The 22,922-nt window shown below is 41.9% G+C and overlaps 2 protein-coding genes and 1 long non-coding RNA gene across 4 annotated transcripts in view; 1 reads left to right on the top strand and 2 right to left on the bottom strand.

The window, feature by feature from the left end:
• Positions 1-946: 946 nt before the first annotated feature.
• Positions 947-9,085, bottom strand: zgc:73226 (uncharacterized protein LOC402792 homolog). The gene is made up of 6 exons (XM_061802162.1): positions 9,019-9,085; positions 5,297-5,447; positions 4,434-4,515; positions 3,631-3,704; positions 2,668-2,817; positions 947-1,370 (listed from the first exon to the last, which is right to left on the bottom strand). Exons 1-6 carry the CDS (start codon positions 9,053-9,055, stop codon positions 1,322-1,324), a joined length of 543 nt encoding a protein of 180 aa, XP_061658146.1. The 5' UTR covers positions 9,056-9,085; the 3' UTR covers positions 947-1,321.
• A 12-nt stretch (positions 9,086-9,097) lies between these two features.
• LOC133491216 (uncharacterized) overlaps positions 9,098-22,922 on the bottom strand; it is a 42,598-nt gene continuing 28,773 nt past the window's right edge. Inside the window, exon 4 of the long non-coding RNA XR_009792372.1 lies at positions 9,098-9,183. This is a non-coding gene — a long non-coding RNA (uncharacterized LOC133491216). The remainder of the gene's footprint in view (positions 9,184-22,922) is intronic.
• LOC133491214 (uncharacterized) overlaps positions 14,833-22,922 on the top strand; it is a 38,301-nt gene continuing 30,211 nt past the window's right edge. For both annotated transcript variants that reach the window (XM_061802161.1, XM_061802160.1), the window contains exon 1: positions 14,833-14,878. The gene's annotated coding sequence lies outside the window, so the exon portion shown is untranslated. The remainder of the gene's footprint in view (positions 14,879-22,922) is intronic.

Genomic DNA, 22,922 nt, shown 5'->3' with positions numbered 1-22,922 from the left:
TTATGATAAAAACTTTAAGAGATGAGTGACCCGACTTGTTGAGATACGAGACGCCGCGCGCCAGATTTTCTGCTTTGACTCGCGAGCAAAAATCGGAGATGTACGAGCGCTGTGTGCGGGGGAGGGAGCTCCTCACTTCAAAAATTCTTGGGAAACAAAAAGAAAGAAAGAGGCTTAAAACTGTCAAATGCCGCTTCCAGCTGAAGTTTAGCCTCAAATTCAACATAAGACAAAGAGAATTACATGTTGTGTATGTCAAGCCGATTAGCTAAATGCTAACAAATGATGAACAACACCATAGACGAGCAGAACAAATAGCGCCAGCATCTCAAACACAAACAGCGCAGCAGCAGATGCAGACTAACAATATTACAATTGTCCAGTAGGAGATATGATTTACGCTTTGCGAAAAATGACAGAAGGAATTTAACTGCAATTTTCTGAGTCGATTGTAAGAGTCTTCTGCAAGCGTGTCTGTGCTATGCTGCCCCCAGGTGGCCGAGGCACGCGCACCAAAGGAGCAGCGTAGTGTGCACTGAATCGAACCAAAACTCTGTGTCATATGCAATTATGTCATTACTTTGTTTTCGTACAGCAACTTTGAGGCACCAATCCTTTGAGGCGCAAATTAAAGCAACACCGTACTGGTATTTCGCAAATTCTCGGTTTATTCTGGTTTCCCTTCGATTCCTGCTAATTCCCGCGGAAAGTTTCAACTTTAAAAAAAAAAAATTCCAAAGCGGCCCCGCTACACGAAGTGAACAGAAGAGCCAGCACGCACTCTGAGGGTTTGTAGGAGTGACGTTTAATGGGATCATGATTGTCTTTGGGGGAGGTTACACATCTAATTGGATTAAGGGACAAAAAAAGTACAAGAGCTCCTACAATGACTCCCGCAAACTACACGCCTGCTTGAAATACATGACAGTGATGGAGGGGGGGGGGGGGGGGAGTACTTTTTTAGATGTACAAAGAGTCATTACTTGTGACAAATGACAGCTTTTATTTGCAGCCCCAAGGTCGTCCAAAGGGCTGGCAAATATTCCCCGAACGTAGCGTCCTCTTTGTTTGTTTTTTCTTCCTTTTCTTTTTGTTGTTGGATCATCAAGTCCTTTTCTCTCATTAGTTTTTAGAGGCTGAAGTGACCTCAGCGTGACTCAGTGGACAACATTCAACCCCCCCCCCCCCACCAAGCACCCTGAAGGGTCCTATCAACATGGCTACAAATACAGACGCACACCCACGCACGCACACATGCACACAAATGCAAACGGGCGAGGTACTAAGATTGCGACCTTACTGGGGAAGGGGCTAGGTAATGTCACAGCGTGCTAGTTGTGGACGTGGCCAAACGTTTTCCGATGTAGATTCTAAAAAAAAATGAACAAAAGAGAAGAAAAAACAAATTATTTTTAATACTAATAATCTGACAAGAACAGTGAATAGAATAAAGTGTTTGCATCATAATTTCATACATCAAAACCCATTGATATTGCTCTTTCTGGTACTTCTCGCCTTGGCCACCGGGGGGGGGGGGGGTGTATAATACCTGCGTCCGTATAAAGAGTGGCCCTCAATCTCGTCGCAGGGGATAGTGACCGAACCGGGCTAATTAGTGAATTTTTGCTATGATAATTGGCGCTCATCTAAAAGTAATTCTCAAACTGTGGTACTAGTAACATACTAACGTACATATACAGACTCCCTCTAGTGGAATGCAAAAAAAAAAAAAAAAAAAGTCACAGAATTTAATGTTGCATGTAGTCCAGGGTGTACCCCGCCTCCTGCCTGTTGACAGCTGGGATAGGCTCCAGCACTCACGTGACCCTTGTGAGGATAAGCGGCTATATAGTGGTTTTGTGTTTTCCTTGGGGGTGGGGGGTGTAAGGGGTAAGGGTGTAATTCCATCTGATATGAACAGTTCAGTTGTATTTAACTTTAAAGTACAACGCAATCGCATTTCATCTGTAGAGGAGTTTTCTTTCAATCCTTTCTTTGGGTATTACGTCCCATATATTTTCACAAAAGTGCATTTTCCTGTAAGTAAGCGCACGATGAATGTTCACACTGCATGATTTTAACCCTTTCCGGGCAGGGGTTGCAAATTTGCAACAGGTTTAAAATAATTGAAAATTTGAAGTTCAGAGTATCATTTTCTGGAAGTATCAGATTTTTCTCTCTGCAAAATTTTATTTGGTCCAGGGAGGGTTCAAAGGAATGTATCAAACGTACCTTTTGAGTAGAAAATACTAAACCACCATTTAATTTTTTTTCTAATTTGTTTGTTGAGTACATACGGTACATATGTATTTTTACATTATAAAATGCTGGATAAGCAATTAATCTCTAAATAGTCCATCATTATGAGAATTAAAAACATAAAAGAGCAAGAAAATGAATTGGTATTATTTATCGTTCCCTAGTTGTATTCATTTTTTTAAACAAATGTAAAAAAAAAAATCATGTTAAAATGAATTTTTTTTTTTTTTTTTCAAAACATGCTATTTTTTTTTTTTATAATCCTTGAATGACATTTCAATGCTATCGAAAGCATGAAGCTACCTGGCCACATAGATAAGAAATACAACAACAACAAAAAAAAAATACAAGAAGTACAGCTGTCCGCGAGCAGCAGTAGACGGGCAGGAAAGTGCGTGCGGGTCGTACCCGATGCCCAGCGTGAGGAGATGCGAGGCCAGCAGCGAGGGGACGAGGACGAGGAGCACGTCGGACGAGAAGAGGCCTCGCTTCTTCATCACCTCCGTCTTGCGAATGCTGAGCGAGCTCGACTGCTTGGGGTGCTGGAACATGAACTCTCTGCGCAAAAGAGCCACAAAATATCACGTCAACGGCGACAGGGAGGCGACGGATGTATTGCGTCGTTTGGAATTTCTGTTGTGTCGTCCCCAAAAAAATCATTTAAAAAATAAATCAATACGCAAAAGATTTAGTTTTTGACACGAGAAAAACTTTGCAGTGCACAACGACAATATCCTTAAGTATTGTTGTAATACTACGTGAATGTCAGCGTGAAAAAAATAAAAATACTTTCAAATGTAGTTTTCTTGCAACATTTGAGATGCATTTTAAATAGTAAAACTATCATAGAATATTAAATATATATAAATACATACAATGTAAATGTATTCCTAAATAAATATATATAAATCTAGATGATTTGAAACTTACACAATGCATGTAGTAGTAATCAATGATAATTTGAAAAATTATGTTATGTAATACACACCCATTGTAGCAATTAATCGATTAAAAAATATGTACATTAAAAATAAATAAATGATGAAACAAAAATAAACAATTTAAATAAAATGAACTAACTAATACAAAACATTAATAATTAGTTAATTAGTGAATACAAATAAACTATAAAAAGAATAAGTAATACAAAAATAAATAATTTTTTTTCAATAAAACAAAAAAAAAGACTTTTACACAGAAAAACATTCAAAGAAAATCAAATTGAAAATATGAATAGAAAAATGCTATGAGGAAAATAAAACCCAAGGAAATAAAATAAAATAAAATAAAATAAAAGATTTACTACACATTGCTGACCTAGAATAAAAGCTATGGAGTGGATGAATACATTTTCAAAGTGACCGTTCTTACTTGGGGGGCATGTTTTCAGGCCTGCTGGACCAGTCCCAGACCCAGTCAGTGTCCACTCTCCTGTCAGTCTCCTCCTGTTCACATCACAGCAAAAGGGATCATATGATCACAACATCACGATCAATATTATTTTCACGAATGTGTTGGCGGCGAGCCAAAAGATGTCGTGAATCTGCTGGGAAAAATTCTCAAAGTTATACATTTCAATCAAAGAATAACACACGATGCTGGGGGGGGGGGTCAAACTCATTTTTGTCGCGGGTCACACAGTAGTTATGGTTTCCCTCAGAGGGCCATTATGTTATATTAATCTATAATCCCCTCATCATATTTACAAATGAAATTTATGAACTGGTTTTGTCATCACCAATCAAGGCTAATGGCTTTTTCAACTATTAATGATGTTTACTAACACAAACATGCTTGCAATAGTCAACGTTATCCTTTATGATATGAGAATATGAAATATTGGTGCTGATTTTAACAAAAATGACGGAAGTTGACAAACACGATTTGCCTTCGCGGGCCACATCAAGTCATGTGGTGGCCCGAATCTGGCCCCCGGGCCTTGAGTTTAACGCCGGTGGACTACGCACTTTATTCTGGCAAGAGCGCCAATGCTGTGGAGCTGCAGAACATCCCTTGTTCACGTTAGCGCAATAGCTAGCGATTCGTGTAGCCGGTTATGAATCACGGCTCCCTCCATCCATCCATGAGCGAAAGCTAACATTCAACCTCAACACGTTCAAACAAGCTGGGAATGGAAAATCTAAACTTTTGAACAATATTATGATCATTTCTACCTGTATGGTGATACAATCACTGTCAGGATCGCTAGGAGGTCTCGGCGAGGCGTTCGACCGCGGGGTCCCGGCCTGTGCGGGGCTGCAGACATTGAGAGGACATTATTGGTCACAATTTATGCAAACAAAAATCATCCAAATCCAATCCATGATCAATAGCGTATGCTCTCGTAAGGGTCGTGGGTAAGGTGGGGCCTCCACAACATGGATGTCACATGTGCGTGTATACTTGTGTATACTGCGCCTCCTCCTTTCCTGATTACTTCACGTATTTAATTCCATCTTCATTCCATCTTGTCGCTAGTTAGCCGTACCTTGTCGTCATAGACCTTGTACCGTCCATGTCCCAGGGCAGATATAAACAAAAACAATGATTCACAGTCACGTTCACACTTGTGGACAATTTCGAGCTTTAAATGAGCCTATTATGGGTTTGTTAACGGGTGACTGGGAAGCCGGAGTTCCCAGCGAAAACCTGTCCTGATTTTGAAAAAAAAAAAAAAATCTATATGCTAACCGCTAACCTTGCCGTAGTAAAAAAAAAAAAAGTCCTAAAATTTTTCATCATGAATGAATCAATAATAATACAAGAACATCAAATTAACGATCAGAAAACTAAAAACTGTTACAAAACTGCAGCGCCTGTATGCGTTTACGTACAACCATCAGCCGCTGCAGCTAACGCGCGTGAGCGGGAGATGCCAATATTAGCATCCCGCGCCTTTCATGCTAGTCCGTGACAAAAACTGGTCAGAGGTGATGCTCACGAGGTAGAAACGTCAATCGTTTAAACAATTAAGCGCAGCGCGCAAGTCAACAAGGTGTCGTGTGATGTGAGGGCCGTTCGCTTGCTCGCTCGGTACCTGTCTCGATTCCTCTCGCACTCCAGCTGCGCCTCCAGCAGGATCCTCTCCAGCTCCCCCTGCAGGGCGGAGGAGATGCTGTCCTCGGGCCCCGTCAGACTCTCCCGGCGGCTCACGGCGGCGATCAACTCCTCCAGTTCCACCCAGGAGCCTTCACGGAGGAATTTATAAGTCGCAAATGCTTCATTACTGTACTTACAGAAAGTAAGAATGAAGTAAGACTCTCCGTACGGTCCTAACGCTTCAATTTTATGGTATGATTTAATAACCCTGTTCTTGCAAAATTCACATTCTATTCTCAGAATATTTCAAAGTTAAAATCTCTGATCTTTAAATTGCTTTGAAAAATTACCATAAAATTTAAGTTTGATTCGAATATTTTTCTAGTCTTTTGAATAAAAAAAAAGATTTGATCAATATAGAAAAACTTTTCTTTTGAAATCATTCCAGAAAAACTAGTCTTGCAAAATTGAAACATTTAGAAATTTTTATTCATTTTAGTCTCTTTGCATGAAACTCCAACTACATATTTTAAAATGGATATTTTGGAGATTTTTTTCATTCATAAAGATTCTGAGTGATTGTAAAAATTTTTTCCTCCCATATACTACTGGAATCTTGTTGTAAAATTACAAATTACATTCTCACACAATTTATTTTTAATCCTGTTTATTAGTCATAAATATGCAATAACAAGAGTGACATAATTGTTAAACAGCAACTTTTTTGTGTAATTTTGTTTGATTTGATTTTTAAAACTTTCTGTTAAAATTACAACAGAAATATTTTTGCCAAGTTCTGACTTTATTTATTATTGTTAAAAAATATATTGTTTTGCATATTTTAGGACTGTTTAAAAATATTTCTAAAAATAAAAATAAAAAAATATTCCTGTACCATTTCATTTTTCATCCTCTCGAAACTTCTTTTGAAGATCCCCGTGAAATTCTAACTTTATTGTTATGAAATGATTTCCCCCGCTCGCCCGCCTTATTTTTTTTTTCTTCTGTGTGGCTTCAGCATCCCTCGGTCGCTGAATGATGCTTTTCATTGCATGCGACGCCATTGAGAGCCATCGATAAAAATCAAATGAACACATTAGGGGATTAAATGACTCAATGAACAGAAAAAGTTCATCAGGTCCAAACACACACATATATATTGATATATATGCACACACACACACAGAACACACACGCACAGTGGTGTTAGTGCACAGCTCAAGCAACAGTAAGCAGGCCTGACAGCATGCTCGCTTACGTAAGATTTTATTTCTGTTGGAGATTAGCCATTCACCCTCCTAGCCCCCACCCCCCCTCGTTGTTTGTGCACAACATTTACAACCAATCGCAGTCGCTCTCCACTTCCGTGATGTCGTTTTTGTGTGCCCGCATGTGTGTGTGTGTGAGACATGACTGAGCACAGTGGAGCGGCGAGGGGGGGGGGGGGGAATCTGTGCCATTGCCCTAGTTTGGCTTCCTCTTTTTTTTTTCTTTTTTGTTGGTGCTTACAGAAGAGATTTATGACATAACCGCTTTGATGATCTATCTGCAGCGATTCTTGCGCTGCGATGCTGTGTTGTTGCGGGCCATCAAAGACCTTACATAACTCAATGAACAAAAACATTATTTTTTGTTGTTGTTTTTAAATATATTTTTATTCCGCTAACACAATTTGATGGTGGCAGGATTTTAATTTAAATGAAATCTGAATTTTACAGGATTTTTTTGGGGAGGGAATTTTAACGAGAAAAAAAAAATCTACTTTTTTAATTTAAAAAAATGTTTATCTAGAGTAAAAGAAAAATAACGTAGTATGTGATTTTATGAGTATAAATGTAGAAAAATATTTCAGTTGCAAATGTTGTGGTATAAAACTCTTAAGAGACTTGTAAATAATCTAAAATAATATTGCACAAAGACAATTTTCAATACAATGAAGAAAAAATCTTTACAAGCATAATTTTATGACGACAAACCCAATGATTGCAAACTAACCTCAGATTTACAACATTGCAAAAGTCGTAGTATGATGAGAGAAAATATCTAATAATTTGATATCACAAATTTGGAACAAAAATAATTATTTAAAGATAATTTCGATTGTTCCCTATTTTCAGACCGATTAATTTTTTTTTTTAAATTCAGAGCAGATGTTTCTTTCCAACAATCCTATTGAATAAAAATAGAAGGCTTAGGATTCCGTCTTTATTTCATTTTTTATGTTAAAATCCCTTTCCACAAAAAGAAAGTTGGTTAATATCTGTACTTAAGTGAACCGCCGTTATTTGGAGGGGATCGAGGCCAAACCTTACCATAAATCGCGAAACTCGGTAAATAAATTGATGGCTCACCAATAGGGGCTTGTAGCCACGTACAGATGGCACAAGATGGCGGAAAAGGACTTAAAATAGAGAGTATACGATAATCAACCATGCTTTGAGCATGTACACAATCATGGACCCATGTTACATATACAATTGTAATCAGTTGTTCAATGAGTCAAGCAAAACAAATAACATTCACATGAGACTAGCATAACACGTACATTAGCACAACGTCAAAATAACAACAAAGATTCCACAAAATAGTGCCAAAGTAATTTGGCTTTAATTGCTCCAGCCTGAGCAAATTGATCAGATTTCCAGCAAATAACTCGGGTTGAATAAAAGATCTGAAAATTTCTATTCCTCACAATATTCCACTTTCAAACATGACTGCCGTATGTCCAACGGGAGATGCTAGCATACGATCACAGCGTAACGATTGGTAGCCAAATAGACCTTTGATGTGAAAACACGTAGTTGAACAAGATTTCGCAGAATTGGCGCGTTTTAGTGAATGAAAAGCTTTAATTGGCCGTACGCTCGAGCTAGCATGATTGAAGTCAAACAACTTTGGCGGTGGACTCAAGGTTGGGGTGCTCGCCTGCAAGCGAGCTATAAGCGGCGAGAAATCTGCGCAGCTTAATTGGCTTACTGAGAAACACGCAGATGAGTCAGGGAATCCGTTTACACAGCAACGGTGTCGGTTGCGGTAATAATAACCGATACGCCCCGCCATGTAATTGACTGGTCGTTGCGTCGTCATTTCATAAAGGAATTTGAAAATGTATACAATTGTACAGAGTAGTTTCAATATTATTACGATAAATGGAAAAAAAATTCAATCATGATTAAGTGCACAGAGAAATACTACTAAGATTGTTCAAATGCACAATTAAAAACAATTTAACGCATACCATAAAATAAATCAATTAAAAAATATACAATACATTAATGATAATAGTAATGTCAATACTTCTTTTAATTCAATTGTTTCTAAACAAACAAAAAATAAATTAATCATAATTAATAATCATATTTGTTTTAATATACATATAGTAAAATATTATGAATTGGTGTGAATAAAAGCTCTTGTAATTGTTTATGGTAAATGGAAATACTGCTCAATAACAATGAGCAGGAAGTGACAAAGTATAAATACTTCAGTACTGTATGCAAGTATATTTTTCAGGTATCTCTAGTTTACATTTGAGCCGTAATCATAAGAGAAACAATTCACGAGAAAAAAAACAGTAATTTCTCCAGGATAAAGCACCAAATTCCAACTTGATTCTTTCAAAATGATTCTGTTTCTATCGTTTTTTTTTTTTTTGTTTCGAGCAGGTGTGTGAAAGCCACGCGTCACAAGGAAAGGCTGCGGCGACGGAGCATCACTCACCGTAGAGGCCGTCTTCTGGAGTCTGCTGGCCCGACATGTTTGGTCTTCCCGGGTGGCAGGCTGGGGGGGGGGGGGGAGGGAACAGGGGGGCTTCCGGGAGGAGGACGACAAGAAACGCCGGCTGACGAGCGATTCCCACTGGGCAGCTTCGCGCCTGGTGCAAGCCTAAAAATACAAAAACAAAAAAAGGTCCCCGCGGCTGGACTAATCCACGCACCCTCCTCCCTTCCCTCTGGCCACGTGTCAGCCAGGGCGGATGGATGTAAACAAAAACAAGCCAACATACCGGCTGCCCCCCACCCCCCCCCTCTCTAATATTTGAAAGCTAAATGAAGCATGCAATTAAAATGTCTTCTGAATCTATGAATGAGCACAAGTAGTACACCAGCAGTTTCAGTGCTGATGAGTTACATAATTTATTTGGAGACGGATCAACACGAGCGCGTTAGATAAGCCTCATGTTTTATTCACACTGAAAAGTCAAACATTTGAAAGGGTCTCCTGGTTTATTTTTGAACAGGGTTCCCCCCCCCCCCTACCTCGTGGTTCATCTTTCGCCCTGCGCCATTTTTTGTTTTTAGTTTTTAAAAGCCATCATTTTTTTAAAAAAATTTGCTTTCTTTTACACTGAAGCGGTCACATCTTTCAAAAAACAAACAAACAAAAAAAAACCCTAACGATTCCTCGAGGAATTGGCTGAACTGCTTTTACAGAAGCGCGCAAACGAGCTTTGAAAAAGAGTCGTAATGGCTTCTCGTGTCCGTTGGAGTCTATTAGTGATTATTACACTACTTTGATTCACTTGCTGAAGAAGAAACCTAAAAAGAAAGTAAGCCTCATCGAAAGTCATAATGGTTTCCATTTCCATCCATCTATCAACAGTCTATTCATTAATCCAGCAATAAATCCTGCACTGCAATTTAATGTGCAGTAGTGGTTAACTGATACATAATTCATACAAACTGCACATACACACTGCAATTACATTAATCTCACACTAATAAATGTTCACTTGGGTTGTTGTCTACCTATTGTGAAAATAAATTATTGATGCCTCCCTAAAAATGTTTACAGTTGCCTATATTAAAACTTTAAACTGGAATATACCAAAAGTTATGACTGTAAAACACTCAAATAACTGTTCGAATTCATCGTACGGCATTAAAAATAAATGGCTCACAGCTTGTTTTGTTTTGGAAAAAAAAATAAAAATAAAACAATTGCACATGGAATGAGCATGTACTCGCACATAAGGTGAAGACTCTCCATAACGTTCATTAACGACCCAGGTTAAACTAAAGGTTTTAAGGCCTGGTTTACACACAGAGATGTGGAAGCTGATCTAAAAAAACCCAAACATGTTCATTAAATTAATTTAAGGGAGGAGTATAGACAAATGCCTTAATCTAGCAAACACAATATGATTTATAAAACCTGATACGAATTGCGATAGCTGCATTAAATCACCGTTTGTGAAAGGCAGGTGCAAATATTTTCCGAGTTGTGAGTTCGTATCCCACTGGGGCCTCGACTCACCAAGAGGGGTCGCGTCAGGAAGGGCATCCGGGTTAAAAAAAACTGTGCCAAACAAATATGACAGTTCATCTGAGATGTTACGCTGTGGCGACCCCTAACGGGACAAGCGGAAAGAAACGTCTTCTTCTGTTTTTATTGTTGTTCTTGGTCAGAGTGCAAGCCTGGTGCGAGCCAAACAGCAACAGTGCCTCTGCTGGTTGCAGCCAAGTAGTGCACTTCATTTTGCATTCATTGCAAAGACGCAATTAATCACCAAACAGTTCCGCGCAATCTAATCATCAATGCATCGAATGTCACATATTTTTCAACGCTACGTAGATAAACTGACTTTTTCCCCTTGAAACTGACTTTTTTTTAAAAAAATTTATATTGGCGGTGGTGACATCAAGGATCAGCTAGCAGCTGCCTGCAAACCAGGAATTGCTGCTTCATATTTGTGTCTGATTAAATTGTATTATTTGGGGATTTGATTTCTATTTCTTTTCGTTATCACATTGTTTTCTCTCTCTAGTCGGCGTCGTATTGAATCAAATTATGTTTATCTGCACATATTTTCCTGGCAACAAATCCCATTTGTGATTCTTTGTAGCGATTCGCGCCGTATTCCTAATGGCTTGCCATTTACGCGCGGCGCACTTCTGCCCTCATTTTTCTTCGCGTCTCAATCTCAAATTCCCTCAATTGATTACCCCCCCCCCCAAAAAAAAAAAAAAAACGAGGCGCGTGTGAAGTGTAAATGCGAAGCCCCCGAGAGATATGAAAACACAATCTACGCAGGAATGTTAACGTGATTCCGGTGATGGAGGAGGAGGTGGTGGGGGCGGGTCGGGGGGGAAATAAGTGATCATAGCTGATAAAAATGGGACAGGATGTCTCACTCCACTCCTGGAGGCGTTTAAGAGAAGACGTTATCGTGTCTACGTAAGCCATATCGAGCGTTGTCGTTGCACTCATCGGGTGACGACGTGACGATGAAGAGGTCGATAGATTGAGACGGAAAACTCATACGGCAGTATGACCAAATGCTGCTGTCAAATTCCGTCTATTTGCTGACGTGGCATTGGGGTGGGGGCTACACCCTGGATTGGTCTTTACCCGGCGGCACGGTGGATCGGCCGGTAAAGCGTTGGCCTCACAGTTCTGCAACATTAATCGACCACACCAAATTGCCCCTAGGTGTGATTGTGAGTGCGACTGTTTGTCTCGATTTGCCCTGCGATTGGCTGGCGACCAGTTCAGGATGTACCCTGCCTCCTGCCCGTTGACAGCTGGGATAGGCTCCAGAGCTCCCCGCGACCCTCGTGAGGATAAGCGGCAAAGAAAATGGATGGATGGATGGTGTTTAGCCAATCACGGGCCACGTATAAACAAACAACAACTCACATTCACACTTAAAGAAACTCGAGGGCTATTCAATGAACCTTAACTCCAGCAGATATAATCGTTTACATAAATCAGAGAAAATGGATGCCTGTGAATATTGTTGATTGTTCCATTTGTATGTGTTCTATGTATTCTGACATGTCTGCATTAAGTAATAGTTTGATGGTTTAAAATGACCGCAACGATATTACTTGCCATTAGCCGCTCTCTGGGGTTTCCTATTGTTTGCTAGCATCAAGCTAGCAGGCTCGCGTTAGGCCAACGATAATGGCAGAGACGCTGTGCTGAAAGTACTTTGAATGAATATTTATAAGAAAGAGAAATAAACAGCTCGAAGCGAGAACAATTCGCCTTTCAATTGGAGAACTGTTAGCTATTTGTAAAGCTAAACAGAGGAGGCAAATACTCGAACAAAAACACACCAACAATCTGACTGTACAAAACCAACCGACGGAAGCAGCACAGCAGTTACAAAAAAGCGAAAACACCACCAGTGCCACAACCAAACGTGCGCCACAAAAATAATTGTCGTTTTCCCACATCTGAGTACCTTTTAAAAAACGCTGTTAACGGTTGACACTTCGACATGGAGCCTGCTGAAAAATTTGTGACATGATTTTGGTGAGTTAAAGAGGAGCTAAGAATAGGCGACGACATGAGGGTTCCACTTCCTGTCTGACTTCAGGATCCATCCATCCATTTTCTTCGCCGGTTATCCTCACAAGGGTCGCGGTCGTTGAAGAGAAAGCGGGCCCAATGTTCCCGCTAATTCTATCATATCTGACTCTCAACTTTCAAGCACAATCAAACCCACATTAACAGCGAGTGCACAAAAAAAAAATCACATGTTTGAGATCGTAAATGATGCGGTAAAATGTGTTTCGAAATCGTCCGTTTCCGAAATAAAACCTTTAATTAAAAAAATATTACACAGGGTTAGGGCTAGTTGAACATTTGTACTTGGGCTGTAGCTGGAATTCAAATATGTTTTCGGATGCAACCCCCCCCCCTCCCCACGCACACACATAAAAATGGACAGATTTGAATGAAATGAGGCGTAACCTCCGTACGGCCATAACTCAAACTGGCCACGCCGAGTCACTGCAGACAAGCGAGCCGAGTTCATGCCCTTATCAAAACTTTGCTCACGTTGACACGCCGCTCATTCATTCCGCATCCGTAGGCGCATACATCAAAACAACTGATATGAGAGCTGAACTATTGAAGTGATGTTTCCATGCGGCTGACTACCGAGTGCCCCCTCGCCTCCGCACGTCTCTATTATCCTGCCGGTCACGCTCACATGGGAGATATCTGGAAAATAATCCAACCTGTCTGTTCCCATCTGCGTCCCCTTCCTTCCCATTTTACGTACTCCCGCTTCGTGCGCTGTCCAAAATTGAATTAAATTTAACGCAATTACACTGGGGGGGGGGGGAGTAATTTATTAAATAAAAGAATAAACTACAACAAAATTAAATAAAAAAAAAATAAGTTTTTTTTAATATTTAATCAAAGTTTAATTTAACAAAAAATAAATTGAAAATACCATAAATTAAACTGTGATTTATTTTATTTATTTTTTTTTTAAAGAAAAGTAAAACATTTAAATACTTTCTGGGTGGTGAGAGGTGAAGTTTTTCAGTGGTATGCAAACCCCTTTATAAGCAGTTATTATTATTCTTTTTAAATTAAATTTGTCTCCCATCAGCCCTAGCAACACTATTTCATCCAAATTTTAAATTTTAGTAGCTGAGCTCTGACACGCGCCTCAGTGTAATTGTTGTACCGGGAACTTGTGCACTGACAAAGGTTCTGCATTGTTTGCAACACTAAATGCGGTTAAAATCTGTTAATTAAAAAAAATTGTTTGTGCAAATAATAACTGAGATTAATGGATTAAAGTCCCCCCCCCACAGTATAAACTGTATATATAATTCGAAAACAGCTTGAAGTTTCTTTTTCCGGATGAATTGTCCACAATTTGCCAAACTGCTGCTGATTGTGAAATGAGTTGAACTGAGCTCACGGCCACCATCTTGCGCTCGTACCTCAAGTTTGCACTCGCAAGTCACTTTGTCTCGTGTTATATATTCTTACGCATTGTACGGTGTTATTTTCCTTGATTAAGAAAATTGCGGAGCGGTGGTTGGGTGGGGGACAGTTGGGGACTGCAACATGCTGATGGGATTTTAATTCATTTCAATGCAGAAAATGAATTTCGTACGAGTAAATTGAGTTACGAGTTTGCCGACGGAACGAATGAAACTCATTAGTCATTCTGCATTACTTTCCGAGTGACCTTGGTGTCCTACCCAGCTCCTCCTCTCCGCCCCCCCCCCCCCCCCGCCACCTCCGAAACCAAATGTCCTGCCCCTCATTTGCCCACTTCACCTCCCCTCACTTGCGTCCTCCCTCTCCGCAGCTGTACATACTCTGCTGTTTTAATTCGACTCCACCTCCCCCTCGCTTTAAAAGGACACGGGGTGGGGTGGGGGTGGGGGGGACTCGCATAGCGACACTCGAGAGGAGGTCACCAAGGATGGAGCGACGCGAAAAGGGGGGAGGCGAATCATAGCATTGGTGATGTAGGAGGAAGGGGGGCTGAGCCCATGAGAGGATAACTGCCTGTTGGCTCACTCTTGTCGTCTTGCTCCCCCTCCTGTCCGTTCACTTCCACTCGCAGAGTCCCGACCGCCAGGCAGCACAGCTCCCAGGGATGCCCGACAAGGTCCCCACGTGAAGGGGAGACCGAGGCGGGGAGGGGTGGGTGTGTGGTGCGGGACGACAAGAGAGCGCGCGCGCGCGCGCGCGAGAGAGAGAGAGAGAGAGAGAGAGAGAGAGACGGGAGACATCTGGAAGAGGAGGAAGGAAGAAGGCGGCGGCGGGAATAACCAGCGACGCCGGAGGGATGCAAGAACCGGAGGAGGAGAGCGATGTGGTACGTGTGACTCAGTTCAGCATCGCCGTGGCGATAAGACGAGCTACACTAAGTAGCCTCTCGTGCGGACACTTCCCATCTTTTGCCTCCCTGCGGTGGTCGCATCTTCTCCATCCTGATTCTATTCAAAGGCATCCCTGACATGCGCATGTTTTTCTTTCTTTCCCCGTTCCCATAAGAGGGGTCATGTGGCCATAACCTGGCTGCTTTTGCTGCTTGTGTTTGTTTGTGCACGCGTGCGTATGGATGTGTGTTTGTGTGTGTGTGTGTGTGGGGGGGGGGTGCGCGCAGAAAACTGGGGATGGACTTTATTGCAGATGGGGGTGTTATTTTCTGAGACTGTGCAGCTTTACGGGACGCTCCGACAAGGGAGACGCTTCCATTTTTCCACGCTTTGCAAATTCCAGCACTCTGCTTCCCTTGCATATATGCGTGTGTGTGTGTGTGTGTGTGTTTAGACAGGGGGGGTGGGGGGGTGGCGGGGGACTGAGGAGGGGTGGATTGGGGTGGGAGGTGGTCCAGAAAGTTTTACCAGGGAAAGGAAACACAACACTGACTGAGGGAATCCCATTAGTATAGCGTGTGTGTTTGTGTGTGTTGTCGTGCGTCTGCGTCTGTGTGTGTGTGTGTGGTGTGTGTGTGTGTGTGTACTATATACTAGGTGGTACCGAAGAATCCATTCAGCAAAATGTAATTTACTATTAGGGATTGTAAATATGCATTGGGCTTGTTGTACACAGGTCGCTTAGGATCCAATTTTTAGCCTAAAATACAATAGGGAATGAAGGAATCAATAAATACATAAGTGAATAAATAGATGTATTTTTTTAAAAGTTGTGATATATAATGTGATTATAATTCATGATATTTTTGCAATTTAATGAATTGAATCGTGGCAGTTTCATATCTAATATTACGCCATATTACTAGCAGGTTACTTTCACTTTAGATTTTTATATTTGTGTTTGTATGATCATATCTCTCTTTTTTTAGGTTTACTATAATTTCAACTTGCCATTTTTCTTACATTTCATATAGTTGGTAGTTAAATATAACTATATTTATCTATATTTTTATAATGTATTCAGTTATTTATGATTATAGATTCTTAATTATACACCTAAATACCGCGCAGTACTGTGTCTCTTATTTTCGTAGTATATCTTCCCTTTGCTCTCACAACTTCTTTGCTTGTACCATTTATTGGTATACATGCATACATACATGGATATACATTTATTGAGACATTTATGCAGGGTGTCCCCAAAAAATGCATACACAGTTTGAAAAAATAGTCAACTTTGATGTTTATTATAATTCGAATAACTTTTAACATGTAAAAGAATTTACAAATATTATTATTTAAAGTGTGTATATATTTTTGGGGACACCCTGTGTATATAGATAGATAGATAGATTTTTAAAAAATAAATCATATTGGAATTTCTTTTTCTGAAATTCTAATTTGATTTTAATAATTTTAAATGTATTTTTCAAAACTATTATTTTCATGATCGTTTTAAAAATATAATATCATTTTACTCAACCTAATTTTAGACAAGCAGCATCCAGTGCAACAATACGGTCCTGATGGGGCAGTTTGGACAGCGGGCCTCACCAGTCACAACATTTTAACGGGAGCTAAAAACACGAGAGCAGTTTTGCACTGTGGCAGCACTGCTAGAAATCCAACAAGAACAACGAATCTGTCTTCGAGAAAACGTCAAACATTTGTGCTTACTTTGGCTTTCCTCGGCACAAACATCGACTGGTGCTGTCAAAGCGCGCTCGTCACAATGTATTAGCCTACTTACGACAGGATTTTCAAACGCTATTGTTGAGGCCGCAGCAGACAGATGGGACAAATCTACGCTGGCACTCTCATTGCTGGAAAAGTTGGAACCGATCTGGACTTCCTTCGGAAAAACAAGCGTGATTAGAACCTCCTGCTATCTCCCATCGGGAGACAAATCAACACAAATAATCGTCTCAAAATATGAAGACGTAAAAGTTGTGCGCCAGCGAGGCAAGACAAACAACCAGCGTGAGTGGAAACGCCGCAAAGACGTCGGAAGCGCTTCAGCCAAATTGCCGTCATGCCTTCCAGATATCCATTATTTGCAGGATTCCAAATTAAAATGCTATTTGAACTCCTTGGCTGCAAAACAAAGTGCGCGGGAAACCTCTCTCTAATGATTTTTGATCCGCCCTTATGTTCAAAGCCAAAGTTGAGCTCGCAAACATTTGTCCGTGCCGACGCGCGGCAGACACGCGACGTCATTAATATTCACCCGGAGTGCTCCAATTATCACTCTCTTTACGCTTCTGTTTTCCTCTCTGTGAAAGGCCCGAGGGAAACATTTGGCTTTTTCAGCAGCTAAATGTGCCGCTGTGTTCCCATCCGATTTCGCTAACTTTCTCTGGACTCGCTGCTGTTGAGAGTATCAAAAAAAAAAAAAACCTCAACATGCGCTCATTGTCACCAACCACACCTCTAGATCAATTAATTATCTATTAAAATGATAAATCCGACTGAATATGGGCGACAATGGTTATTCAGTGATCTTGTGCTCTTTCTGAAATGCTCTAAGATGCCACAAGGTGGTGCCAAAGCCCTGGTGGCATTTATGCCATCTTATTGCCGATGAACTGAAGTGAGGAGAGGAGCTTTATTACGCAGTCGGCTCTTGCTGCCGAGGAACTATGTTGAAGTGAGCGGAGGAGACGGAAGCACTTCCAATAGATTTTTTTAAAAACTCAAATCATCCAAATCCTTTTTCTGTAATGAGTTTAAATTGATATTATAGTCTCTATTGGGATCATAGTTTGTGGAATTTTTTAATGGTTTAATCTATTATAATAGGCATCACTTGAGTTTTTGTTTTTTTTTTGCTATTTACGGCAGGGTTCATATTATTTGTATCGCCTGCTGAAAATTTTTGCCAGATTTGAGCGATTTTCCGCCACAATGACAAGAAGGAGTGTTTACTACCACAATGTGGCTAGCAGATAAGATAAGTAAGCCTTTAGCGTTTGCTTCTTATTACAAGGATAGAGGAAGAGGACAAAATTGATTGGTTTTGGTGCGCCACAAAAAAAAAAAAAAAAAATGAAGCGGAGGGCCCGACACATGGGATTTAAACTATTAAATATGGGAAGTTATAAACATTTTGAGTGGAGAGTCAATTACTCAAGGGCACGGTCGCGTTCTCATGAGATTATGCGCCAATTTGAAATCAGGAATTGAGTTCAATTCAAGCAGCAATTGCCTTGAAATACCGATGACACAACTGTAATTTTTTCAAGATACCGGAAGATGTTTTTTTACTCTGACCTGTGAGCAAGAATTAATTATGACCACTTTACGGCGGCAGTGAACTCAACTCAATTTACTTCACAACAAGCAGGATTATGGCAGATGGAGAACGATTCTAATGTGAAATATGCTTCAAGCTGTCATTCCCGGTCGAAGTTAAATGAAACATAAAACAAAGATTATTACACGTTTATTTGAACCACTGTATCTTATGCACTGGCACTGGAGCCGTCGTTCTATAATCCTTTAGTATTACGCGTAAAAAAATGTTTGCAGGGAGCGGGCTGGAACTGATTAGTGGCATTCGCATTCATTTGAGAGGGGTAAGATGATTTGAAATATGGTTGATTTGCGTTACAAGCATGGTCAAGAAACAAATTCAACTTGTATCTTGATTCTCAAGGCACCCCTGTGTTATATTTGAAAGCATCATCATCCAGAAGAAAGATATTTATGTTCTCCTTCCGATCCTCGCAATAGGATTCGGAAAGCCTGCTCGTTGTCCTTTTGTGCAGATTTTTGCATTTCAAGATCCTCGCCAGTTGTAGCATGTCAAATACAACAAGCCCACCTTCCCCCGTGAGGCTTCCCAATGCTGAGCTGACAAAATAACAATCTGCAAGCACATCTCAGACGGAGCAAAAGGCTCAGCGCGCGTCGCGGTTGTAAATTCCTACGACGGCAACGCTGTTTGCCGGGCCTATCGCTGATCGTGTATAGCTTTTCTCAGTTCCTCTCCAGTTCCTCCTTAAACGCCCTGACACGCTGATGCTCCTGATTTACCGCTCCGCTGAACCCGAGCCGTGACATTTCCTCTTTTCTGCACCCCCCCCCCCCCCTCCTCTGGTTGCCTTGTCTTTTACCGCCTACTCCATCACACTTAGTCGGACTTCTCTCGGTTGGTCTCGCAACGTCACTAAATATAACCGAGGGTGTCTACCTCCTCTCCTTCCTCTTCCGCTAGCTGCCGCCTCCTCCGAATCTCGGCGCCGTCTGACAAATCCGAGCACGGCAAGACGATACAATAAGACTCTTTCTTTTTTTTTTTTTATTGTTGTTTTAACCCCCCCCCCCAAAAAAAAGGAATCCAAAGCACCTTTTACCCTGGCACACGTGGGCTACAAATGTATGTTTCCTCCGGGTACTCTGCCTTCCTCCCAAAAATCACTGTAAATTGTCCTGAGGTGTGAATGTGTGGGTGAAAATCCGTTTGTGTACGATTGGCGGTCAATGACGCACCCCGCCTCTTGTCCGAAGCGCGCTGGGATTGGCTTCAGCTCAACTGTGACCCTAACAAGGAGAAGAGTCGCAGAAAAGGCTTCTCGACGGCTTCGATCATCGTCATCACAGTTTACTTCTTACGCTTTTGAACACTTGAAAACTGAAGAACAGAAAGAAAACAAATTACGCTGGGAGGTAGGAGAACCAGGGGGATTAGTTAATAGCGCAGAAGTTTTGTCTCGCTAATCCTGTTTTTGTCATGAGCTTGATGGACTTTTGGATCATTTTCCTTGAAACTGCAGTATCTGCGAGTTTAAAGGCAACCAACTTTAAAGGCTTTTTAAGGCCGCTTGGATCACATTTAAGACCTGTCAGTCACCGCATACGACGACCACTGAGAGCGGCCGATTTAGGGATTATGTGTCATTTTTGAGGGTAATTAAGGCCTTTCATTTTGTAAAGTGAAATTTAAGACATTCCGAGGATCCACGGAAACCCTGTTAAAGGCCCCGTCACACCACGACGTTCTGGTCAAGCGTTCTATAGCGTTTGAGGAAACGTTGGTAATCGCCCAGGGTCGCCGGGATAGCGCCAGAAGAGCGTTGTTTGAACGCTAGTGAACGTCAATGATCGCTGGGAATCGGCGAAGAACTCCGGAAAAAAAGTTTGGAACATGCACAAAAGTTTTCACCGAGACCAGCGTTCATCAACGTTTCATTTTAAACCCTGCAGAACGTTCAAGAACGTTCGCCGAGCGTTGCACGCGTTTGGCTACCGTTAGTCGGTCGTTACTGTAGCGTTACTTGGTTGTTACTTAATCGTTTGCTTTGCAGTGAACGACTCGCTGGCGACCTGTCAACGACCACTGAACAATCCCCTAGCGCACACAGCGTGTAGCTAAAGTCAAACGAACGTCCTTTGCCGTCCATTGAGCGTCATTCGAGCGTTTCCCGAACGTCCACGCATACGGGTATATAAACCGATGCTTTGCATTCTTACTTGCAGCGCTAGTTGCTGAAGTCCGCACCCCACTTTTTTTTCATCTAGGCGGCGTGATGCTGACTGTTCAAACTCACAAGAACAACTGTAGTGAGTAGGAAATTTCCAACATTTTCATTCCCGTTCCACTGTAAAAATTACACGCTACCAAAACGCTATTCTGTCGTTATTCACCCGTTTAGTCACACGCTCGTCTAACGTCAACAAATCGCTCGTCGCGCGCCAGTGACACGTTAGCACACGCTAATGGTTTTTAGGGGTATCTTATTTGGTCGCTGTTACACGCTTCTCGTGCGTTAGACACACGTTAGTCATGCGAAGAACGCTGAAAAATAGAATGACTGAAATGTTCAGAGAACGTTGATCAGAACGTCATGATGTGACGCAATTCCAAATTGTTCGACCGTCGTCACTGTAAATGCGCACGACGAGCCTGTCGGGGGAAACGAGACAAGGTCCTCATAGCTTTGGTCGTAAGAACGGTGGCAGAAAAGCCTGCTGTGTGTGGTAAACAGCAGGCGAGCAGGCTGTGGTGAAGCTTAAATAATGACCTCTGAGAGTTATGAGCCCAACCGTGGCATTATGCGCTAGCACACTTTCTTCCTCCTGCCCGGTGATTTATCTCCAGTTCTGCCGATACACCTCAACATGAAAATGTCACACGTGGGGAAGTGCTGGCCCCGGCCACGGGAGCGAGCCCGGGTGCTATTAACGGGGTCCCGCATTCATTAAATTGTCAGCGTAAATTTTTTGATCTGGAGGGCGCTTTGCAGCCTGCGAGGGAGGCAGCGGTGCGAAGAGGTGGGAGCAGGAGGTTGTAAAGGTGGCGGTGGTGGTGGTGGTGGGGGGGGGGGTCATACGAAATTGCCTTGTAGCATCAGCGGGAGCTAGAGGGATACAAGTGGCACGGATGATAAGAAGATGGAAGAAAGATAGAAGGAGGGGAGGGTGACACCGTCAGGAATGAGTAAGGGTAATGGCCGTGTGATTGGCGGGACGGAGGCTCCGAGGCAAATCTGTCAGGGTGACGGTTGAAACAGATCAACCCCCCCCCCCCCCCCGTACAAGAAAGCGAGACGACTGAGGAGATACTGGATATTAATGAAAAACCAGAAGGACGACAACGCGGTTAAAGCCACGAAAGATTAAAAGTTGGAAATCCAAGGTCAGCAGACTCTCCATTAAAGCAGCAGCCACCAATAATTGGTTTTGCCAGGCGATCCCTACAGGGAGTTTTTTTTTTTTTTTTGCAGGGGTCGTTAAAGGCGTTCCGTTCCTACAGCAGTGGCAAACCCAAATCCGAGCCTACGCTAATCGTAGACTGTATTACTGTATTACAGTAAAGCGCCGCTCTTCACGGGGGGATAGGGACCGGATCCTGGTGTGAATAGTTCATAGCTCAACCAGAACACACTCTCTGATCCTGGAACATTTTAATATCATTACAAACTCAACGCTACCTTTCATGTCCGCATGAAATATCTTATGTGATATAATAACAGTCGTTTACACTTTTATCCTTCAATTGCTCTGTTTTTTTCTGCAGGTTTTTGTCCGACTGCATTTCCCAACAAATATCCTCATAATATAAACATTCATGGAGAGTAATGTATATTAAAAATCCACTGTTGCATGGAAAAAAAACATGCAGGCACGGGGAGAACGTGCAAACGCCATACAGGCGGGGCCGGGATTTGAACCCGCGTCCAGAGAACTGTGAGGCCAACGCTCTACCCAGCTGCACCACAGTTTTCACTGCCTAAAAATGCGTGAAGATTCTCAATTCTGCCTGACCCAGTGTCTGTACAGGACATTTAAACAGTGCCGTAAGACGAGGCCAGTTTCAAGACCACATTTTCAAAGTCTTGGTCCAGACTTGGGATTTTTTAGCAGAGGCTAGAACCGATCTGCTTTTTTTCCATCGATAAACGTGACAATAAGGAGGAGCACTTGGTAAAAAGACAAATAGCTTCAATTGATGTGTTACTCACCCCCCACCACGCCGGAATAACTGCAACCTTCCCGGTGTTGTGATTGAAGGGACGGAGCTGCTGCTCTGAGGGTTCGTTCGGACTTCCCCCCTAAAAATGGATTTGTCACGTACACGATGATAATTGCTAATCGAGCGAAGTCTTCTTTGTATTTCATTGCAGCCATCGCACTACGTAGGATGAGTTTTTTTTCCCTCAGGAGACTTCTAGTTTGCCAGACGAGACTCTTGATTGTCGGTGGCCAGATGGTTAAGTGTGTGTCACGCGTGTACCGGGTGTTAGACATGTCCTCGTTACGCGGTGCGATGCCGTAGTTCACAGAGGCCAGGCCAATTACAGCATCGCGTCTCGGGATCGGAAGTTTGCGCAAGCAATGCCCACAGCTCGAAAAAGAAACGTCGCTGTGACGCTCGCGCAACATGAGAGTCATTTCCTGCAGCTCCGCCAATATTATGGGCCATTAAAGTGGGTGATGCGGGGTCGCCATGGCAATGACTGAGGGGGTGTTCCTGTATCA

This window comes from Syngnathoides biaculeatus, chromosome 17, assembly GCF_019802595.1.
Source record: "Syngnathoides biaculeatus isolate LvHL_M chromosome 17, ASM1980259v1, whole genome shotgun sequence".
In the NCBI taxonomy this organism is placed as follows: Eukaryota; Metazoa; Chordata; class Actinopteri; order Syngnathiformes; family Syngnathidae; genus Syngnathoides; species Syngnathoides biaculeatus.
Note: the sequence above shows the minus strand (reverse complement) of the source record. Positions and strands in the feature narration are given on the sequence as shown.